At 31.6% G+C, this 8,805-nt stretch overlaps 1 protein-coding gene and 1 non-coding gene across 2 annotated transcripts; one reads left to right on the top strand and one right to left on the bottom strand.

Annotated features, from left to right (window-relative positions):
* Nucleotides 1-1,773: 1,773 nt before the first annotated feature.
* Nucleotides 1,774-3,763, bottom strand: LOC106692998 (MTOR-associated protein MEAK7). The gene has a single exon (XM_014439299.3). It carries the CDS (start codon nucleotides 3,085-3,087, stop codon nucleotides 1,822-1,824), a length of 1,266 nt encoding a protein of 421 aa, XP_014294785.1. The 5' UTR covers nucleotides 3,088-3,763; the 3' UTR covers nucleotides 1,774-1,821.
* A 2,503-nt stretch (nucleotides 3,764-6,266) lies between these two features.
* Nucleotides 6,267-6,357, top strand: TRNAY-GUA (transfer RNA tyrosine (anticodon GUA)). The gene is given in 2 exon segments: nucleotides 6,267-6,303; nucleotides 6,322-6,357. It is a non-coding gene; the product is annotated as a tRNA-Tyr (tRNA).
* Nucleotides 6,358-8,805: the final 2,448 nt, after the last annotated feature.

Genomic DNA, 8,805 nt, shown 5'->3' with positions numbered 1-8,805 from the left:
ATCAAAAGGACTAAGTAAATTTAAACATCAGTGCCATCTTTAGGCATGGTGGTCTAAAATTTAGGATAAGTAGCGTAAATTTTTTTTGGTATTTCCTATTTTAATATAGTATAAGCAATAAAATATTAGGATTGTTTCTCCATTCTGTTCAGCATTATCAATTATTGAGGTCAATATGAACGGTGAATTTGTTAATTGATTTCAATGACTAATTGTTATTTTGTAAAAATCTCTTAGCAACTATTAGTTCAAAATACTGCTTATTACAAGGTCAATGAATTGGGTTTATTTTTAATTTAATAAGTATGCGAAATCAAATTGGGTCCCGTTAGACTCCACCTCATCAATTGTGTATCTCTAAATTGCATTAAGGCAAATTACAATTTAATTTTTAGTATAACAAGTATAATGAAAAATGGAAGCTAAGCAAGGTAATGAAATAATAATTTAATCTGCTGCAATAACGGTTAGTAAACTTTGTAAACTTAGTAAACCATGATGTTAAAAAAAAAAAATTATTTTGTAAATAAAATTCAGATCGTTTAGTGATCACACTAACGCATATCTTTATATTAATAAAACTAGTGTTTAAACTTTTGTCCGATAAAAGTCAGTGTTCTAGGCTCATTAATGACTAAAACACATTTTTCCGATGAATAAATCGGAAAATAAATAAATAAATTACGTATGATTAATATAATAATCTATTGTTAATATAATAATAAGGGACGTGACGGCCGTGCGGATTGGGGCGCAGGTCCCAGTGCGCTTGGTTCGGAACGTTGTGGGTTCGATTCCCACCTGGGGCAGCTTAACATTCATTTTTCGGCGGTCCCGAAGAATGTATCTTGACACTCCCACCTTGGTTAGTACGCGGCGGCAACACAGGTAGCCGTCCGGGGTTGGCAAAAAGGACCACTAGGGCCCACTTGACGGACTTGTTCCCCCCACCAAATATCAGTATCAGTACCAGTAATATTATAATAATGTAATAATCAACTATTGAGCACATGCCATAAATTATTTTACTTGGTTAATTTCACTCCCTCAATTAAACTCTCAAACACATTCTTACTTAAAAGAACATATTCTACACGATAGATAAAAAGATAATCAAACTCTAAGAAGGTGATAAGGTGAAAAGATACATCAATATTAAAGTTCATTTTTCCGCACATAGTTACCTTCGCTGATTAATCAGTCACCCGAATCTGGATCGTTTAGTGATCATACTAACGCTTGCTTATCTTTGTATTAATCATACGATCTTTTAAACTGTTGGCCGATATATCCAGTGTGTCAAATAAATAAAGTACGTTTAATTAATATAACAGTTAATAATTAACAATATTGGATAACTAATATTAAAGTTAATTATTAATATATTTCAGCCGAACGATGTAGACCAGTAGCAGGCTTGCAAGAGTATAAGAAGGTTACATAAACACAAATCGTGAATGTATATAATGTAATTGAGGTTATATTACTATTATGGACGGCATAAAAACCATCGATAATCTCATTAGGATTTAACAATAATATATGTTTTTTTAATTTTCTGGTTAGTCGACACTGTCATCTCAATATTACTCATTTAAAATTAGTTTATTCCAGTATATTCATTGTATTATTTAAAATTACAATAAACTATAACTTAGTAAAATAGTATTTATATTATAGAATCAGTAATCGAAAACAATAAAATATCTTTATTCCTTATGATTATAACACTCAAGATAATGTTAAGTATAAGAAATAAATTGATTTATTTACAGTACTTTTTTCCTTTAATGAAGGACTGGACTGTTAGTTGGAAAATTACTAGTATGGATCTGGAAGATTTTTACTGTGACCAGCCTTACCCATCATTTCGAGTAAAGCTTGGGCTGCAGGATCTCTTTCCATAACCAGTTTGTCTTGCTTGGCCTTAGCTGAGGCAGTTTTATCTTCAGGATCCCCTATCCCCCATATTTCGAGCCTGGTAAACCTAAAATCGTATTGCGAAGCAAGGGGGATGTAGTTTCCGAACGTGGTGCACGTCTTGGACACACTTCCGACACCGTAATCCGAACTCAAAAAAAACCCAAAATAATTCAACTGCCCACCCATACCCAATCCGTTAGGTAGTGTTGCTGTCCCATCATTCATGTATTGAAAATTTTTGTTGTATGATGTAGGATAACAAACGCTCATCTCTGGTCTAAGCCTGAAAAGAAAGGATCGTTCATCGCCATAGAAATTGGGACTGATCTTCCAGGATTGAGAAGCGTATCCTCCGAAAAGAGGTCCTGCAGCGTCCTGTATCAGGATTACTGTCGGTCCTTGTTCGTTTATTTTTCTATGAATTATGTTCCACGAGCTGGCATCGGATGAAGAAGAATACAAAAGCCGCCAATCTTCTCGGCCACTTGTATTAGTAAGATATGATAATGCGAGAGCCGTTGGCACCCTGAGGAGGCTGGACATCTTATCTAACTTTGGGAGCACAGGTGACAATTGTTCTACCTCCATATTAAAAGCATAATTCATCACCGATGTGAAGATTCCCTCATAGAAACCACAACGAAGTAGCCACTTCTCCAATTCGCTACTCTCTATTCTTCCTTCAACATACTCGATATCATTTATCAAAAACTTGGATACGACTGCTATGTCACTCTTTTCCGTCAGGTCTGCGGTCACCCAAATCGAGAATGTTTCAGGATGCTCCTTCTGCAGGATCATCATATATGACTCCATTAGATATGAAACGTAAATCTGGAAACTTCTTGGTGGTATGCTGTTCTCTATCCCTAACAACGCAACGAGTAACTCTGCTCGTTCGCGGGTGCTTCCTTCAACTAAGTGGTAGAAAAAAAGTTCCATATCATCTATATAAACTTCTTTTGTTGTCTTGAATAGAAACCTGAGTATTATTGTAAGGAGACCTTCGGAAAATACACCTTTCCATACACTCTGTAGTGTCTCATCTGTAACGGGTGTCCCTCTTCCCCTTCCTCTCACATCGAACAACTTGAGGATGTTCGATTTCTGTTTTTCCGTGAGACATGAATCCGTAAGCTTCCGCTTGCTATCTGTAGCTCCCATCTGAAGACTTTCAGGGAAATGTTCAATCTTAAAATGAGTGGTTCTATTGTTGTCAGTTTTCGACTAAGGTGTATATAAGAACATTTACACTATAGTTATGTCACATATCACTCACTAGTTCTTCGTAGACTTGGTATCTTTAACCGAAGTTTTAGAAGGTACTCGATATTTTTAGTCACATGTTTAATTTGCAACATGGTATGAACTTATTTAGGTTTGTGAGGAGAAAAATGAATCGTTTTATTTTTAACACATTCTTACCTCGTTTTTTGTATTATGATGGCTGATTTTAAAAACTTAATTCCGCTAAATTGTTCATGAATGGTGATTCTACCCATCAGCTCTTGGTTAGGCTCTCAAAAATATCTTTTTTTTTTGTTCTATATTATTACATCCTAAATGGTCCATGACTAAGCTTTTCCTGACAGTTGTTAATAGTTTCTTGATGATAGTGAGTAGCAAGTTGTAAACAATGGATAAATGATTTCGCATTGATGTATATCACTTAGCATTTCTTTGAAAAGTTTACGACCATATGGTATGATTCGTTCACTTTAATTCATTTCATCTACAGTGGATAACATTATATCAAATCAAATTACAGCAACCTGTTTGTAACTTTAAACGTAACTAAAATATAAGTTGATTGATGTTAGTAAAAATATGTATTTGTTTTGTGTTTGGTGAGGACAATTTTCAATTTATTTGTCGTCACTTCTTCAGTTAATGAGAGAATTGAAGGTGCGACGAAGAAATTCGAATTTCAGATACCTATTTAATATATATATTTTTTTGTTTTTTTGCAATACATATACAGTTCTTGTGTTATTCGCAATACATATATATAAATATGATATGAAGATCACATCACGTGATCTGACAACTGAATTTCTATCATGTCCACCATATTCAATTGTCTATCCTTTTCTTAAGAGTGCTTCACCCATTTAATATAACAAAATAAAAATTCTGAAATGAACCCATTAAGATTTTTCATTTGTTGTGTTTATTGATTGAAAGCCATGATCTTCTTCGCACAAGGGATAAAGATAAACAAAAATTTTGGGAGTTGGAAGAAATGTATTGCGAATTAAAAAAAAAAGTGAAAGTTTACTTTTCATTTGCTTCTTATTCTGAGAACTGATATTTCATATGATCTAACCCAAGGGCATTTCTGTGGGTTAAAGGAAGATTCAGCAACACATATTTTTGCAAAGAGTAATTGCTAAAACTATTTTATATACTATCATACCTTACGTTTGTGTGTCAGCTGGAAAGTTTCGTCAAGCAAATGTACTACTAAAGTGTCTCAAAATGCAATTGTAAGCAATCTAATTTTTCAAATATTTTCCGAGGGACCCCTGCATTACTCCAACATGGTTCAATAACCGGCCTAGTGATTCGGAAACCTCTTTAGGCTGAGAACCACAAGAGGTCCGTTTGTAGCCGAAGGAGTTGAGGAGTCACTTCAGCGGCTGTAGTTCGAACCTGGGCATGGTTGTCTTTTTTTTTGTGGCGGTCCAACGGAATTAAACCTTGATCCTCCTTACCCAGTATGGTTAGAATAGATTGGTTACCTGAAGGAGAGACCTCCCTTATATCAGAAATAAAAATAAGTTGGGTACTATTCTTAATCATTATAAGCATGGGTTACTAGCCATAAGGGTACATACATAGATATAAATGTAAGAGATGCCGTTTATTATAAGTAATTATGTAGTTTTCTTAGTAATAAATAATAATTGATTATACTTAATAACAAATAATTATAACTAATAGTATTTATGTTCTTCTTTCTTACTTTAACTAAATGATTTAATTTCCTTACATATGACACATATTGCTATAATTTAAAACTTAGATTTATTTTCAATGGTTGTCAACATACTGGATATTTTTCCAATATTAGTATGAATTTATAAAGTAGGTAAAAAATCCTCATTTTAGGAAAATTACTAGAACCTGTTATGAAAACGCATCTATCTTCTTTTTGTCATTGTAACAATACCATTCTGGATTTTCAATTTGTTTTTTTTGTGGTCATTCCACCTCACAAAAACCGTTAATATTGTCAAAATTTGAATTTGGGTTTGAAATGAAAAATTAACATCAGTCTTTGCCTTCCAACAAGCATTTGATAAGGTTTGGCATCGCGGTATACGAACCTGAAGAAAGTAGATACACCAAAATACTTTTATGATGGTACATTCAATTCCTTACTTAATGACCAAACATTTACTGTTAAGTATAATAAATTCCACCATCGGACAAATCCTTGATACTCCACAAGATTCTCAGTTCTTTCTCCAATTCTCACTTTTTTCTTCATGATATCATCCACTCCATAAGAATATATTTTTCTGATTTATAAACGAAATAATTTTAAGCGAAAAGATGATTCTACTTCTTATTCATCCCTAGTGTATGAATTTAGACTATGACTATGCATAGTCTAAAAAAAGGTGTTACATTTCTTCTAGGGCACCAAGAGGAAAGTTGTCCTTGACCTCCCATCGATTCAAAAAACTTGTCCTCTTTACGCTGGGAGAGAGAAGGAGAAAGGTTGATTTTTTTTTTTTTATATTAGTTTAGCAATTCTTATTTTTGTTCATGTGTTTTTTACATATCAACATAGATCAGCAGTTTTCAAACTCGTTATGCATTTGTCAATATATAATTATTTATCAATCGTTCATTCATGAATAAGGGTCGTATCCAAGGCAATTTTAGCTGTAGCTAATGTTTGCCTATCTCTGATTAATGACCACCTGATTTTACATTGATATACCGAATTTAATCAAAATCGTTTGAGCGGTTTTTGGGTAAATTGAAAAAAAATGAAAAATCGGTTCTATAATGTGGCACTCTGGTCATTCGATTTTATTGAAAAAGTTGCTGGCACGTCTCTGGTATATGCATGCATTATATATTTAGCTTGAGTTTCGTACGATTTTTGGTTTTTGAACGCGGTTGACCACAGGCACAGACCGTTTTGCGAAATTTGATTATTTGGACTCAAGGGACCGCAAAACGAGAATTCGAAATTTTCGCACGATCGCAATATTTTCCCTTACTATATATCTCATAAATAGGTAAATGAAAGTGATGTTAATTGTATAAATTTTGCTGTACTAAGTTAAACTGCTTTATTTAATTATATTATCGAAGTTTGAGTATCTCCTCTGGTAGCTCAGTTGGTAGAGCGGTGGACTGTAGTTGGTGAAAGTAACTGATATCCATAGGTCGCTGGTTCAAATCCGGCCCGGAGGAAATCTTTTTTTTCTCTCCAAATAGTCTAAAAATGATAAAACTGGTTTTACTAATTAATAAATAGTTTTTTTTTAATTTTTGGGAACAAGTAAATAATATAAATAATTGTAGGAGACACAGAATGTGAACAATAGAGCATTTAGGAGCGCACAAGTCAGCAAGCGGGTATAGACGCGTGTGTAGGTAGAATCAAAACAAATGTTTTCTACATAACTTGACAAGGGTAAACTACATAACTCAATATTTAAAAACAAATCCAGAGTTTATTTAGACGGTTATATATTAATATTAAAATTATGCAACTAATGAATAATTAATTGTTCGTACGGCTAACGCGATACCTCCGTACGGGGTAAGAGAAAGCAATAATTAACGTTTATAAAAATGGATGGTATGAATTTCTTTTTTAGAAAATTTCAAGTTTCCTTTTATTGATTAGTTGCAAGATTGATTTAGATCAGCTTGAACTTTTCAAAACAATGATATTTTCGATACCAAGTTACCATTCTAGTCAATTTTTGCAGAAAGTTGTAGTTGCATTTATAACAGTTTTTACAGAAATTATTGGCTTTCAGTTCAATATTTGGCAAGTACTATTTGCCCTTTCCGAAAAATGATTGAAGTTAGATAAAATGATTTTCAATTTGGTTTACAACTAAAATTGTTCTGATTTATTTAAGGTTCGGAAATGTTTCTCATCAAAGCTTTATCTATTGTGATTTTACATAATTGAAATTATGAAGACAAACACTATCTAGAGATCTGCAATTGATAGGGTGAATCATAATTCTAATTTAATATAATTGCTGCTTGTAATTATACGTAAATAACGTAATTTATGTAAAATCATATCACTTCTTCGAGACTTGTTTTATTGCTTAAATAAAATAATTTGTATCCAAGTTAAGTCTCAAAACTTTATTATTTCTTTACATACCCAACGTTTAGGCCACCCTGGCCATGCTCAGATCTATATATTTAGTCAAATTAACCTCTTTTGTAACTTATCTATCACATTTTAAAACTTTTGATTACAGATTAACTTAGCATTATTATCACTCAGAGTTTATTTATACAGAATTTATTTTTATTGCATTTATCAATTATTTAAAGTGCATTTAATATGTAATCTATTGGAATTAAAAGTCAAATAGTTATACCTACGTATATTTTTATTACCTTATATTTAGAATGTGATACTGTGAACGTTTTCCAATATTTGTGTGAGATTAATCGTTTATAGTTACAAATCTTTTGCAACTATGTCTCATTATTCTGACCTAAAAGTTCTTGGTTCTGTACCGAATAAGAAATCAAGAATTTAATAAATAATATAACGTGAGGTTCTTATACTTTTTCATTAGGTTTTAAAGAAGCTACTCGATAGTGTCATTCCATATTAAATCACCCAATGCTTTAACCTGTGATGTCTCAGACTTTAAATATTTTTTATGTATTAGTAATACACTTTGATTATAGATTTTTCAAAATTGCGGAAATCTCTGCCTGTTTTCGATAACTGAAATGCTCAATATTGTGCTAGAGGGATGTTTTGTAGTTCAATTTTAAGCTCGTTGCATTTGATTTCATGAGATATGTAACATGTCAACCTAAAAAAAAAAAAAAATTAGTTCGTCTCCATAATTTGAATTTAGAAAATCTCAAAAACACCATTTTAGATTTGTACGCCTTATATTAATTATCTGCATACCAAATGTCAATGAAATAAAATAAAATCTAGATATTAAGTAGGAGCGTGGAAGCTATTATTCATCCTATAACGAAAAAGTGCTATGCTTCAGTTTAAAGTCCCTTTTTTTTTAACGTCTATTAAAAATTACCGTTATTTTAAGATTTAATAAATTTACAATTTATAATTATGAATTAGTGCTGTTGATAAGAGATTTATTAAGTAATTTAAGTTACATTATGTTGTCAAAATGTTGGACGATTGTTAAATGATTTTGTTTTTGGAAAGAAAAATAATTTTTTTTTTTTAACACTATAACGTAATATGCCATGTTCTATAAATAACAGTAACGAATAAAATATATGTTTTTTTTGCAATTACCATTTAGCAAGATAGTGTGCTTCATTTTATATAGCATCTAGGTTTTATTTACTCATGATCACATCGTTTATCTATGTTAAAATTTGGCATGAATATAACCAGTATAAGCCAAAATTCATAATTTTTTTATAATGTAAGATTTTTTTTTAAATTTTGAAAATTTCAAAACCGAGTAAAAGTAATTCCTTTTTTTTGAGATTGTCATATTTCATACCAAATGAAAGAACATCTAATAAGCAACCATCTAAAAACAACCATTTTTAATTTGGTATGTAACTAGTTACTACAAACATTTTTGTGATCCAGAACATAAAGTTCTAATGTTTCCACAATTTTGAAAAATCTATATTAAAAACTATTCATAAAAAAAAAAAAAA

The sequence above is a fragment of the Halyomorpha halys genome, unplaced genomic scaffold, assembly GCF_000696795.3.
Source record: "Halyomorpha halys isolate HHAL.00 unplaced genomic scaffold, Hhal_1.1 Scaffold7.1, whole genome shotgun sequence".
NCBI classification, from domain to species: domain Eukaryota; kingdom Metazoa; phylum Arthropoda; class Insecta; order Hemiptera; family Pentatomidae; genus Halyomorpha; species Halyomorpha halys.
Note: the sequence above shows the minus strand (reverse complement) of the source record. Positions and strands in the feature narration are given on the sequence as shown.

Coding starts and splice junctions, on each gene's coding strand:
- LOC106692998 (XM_014439299.3), bottom strand. CDS start 3,087: ATGGGAGCTACAGATAGCAAGCGGAAGCTTACGGATTCATGTCTCACG.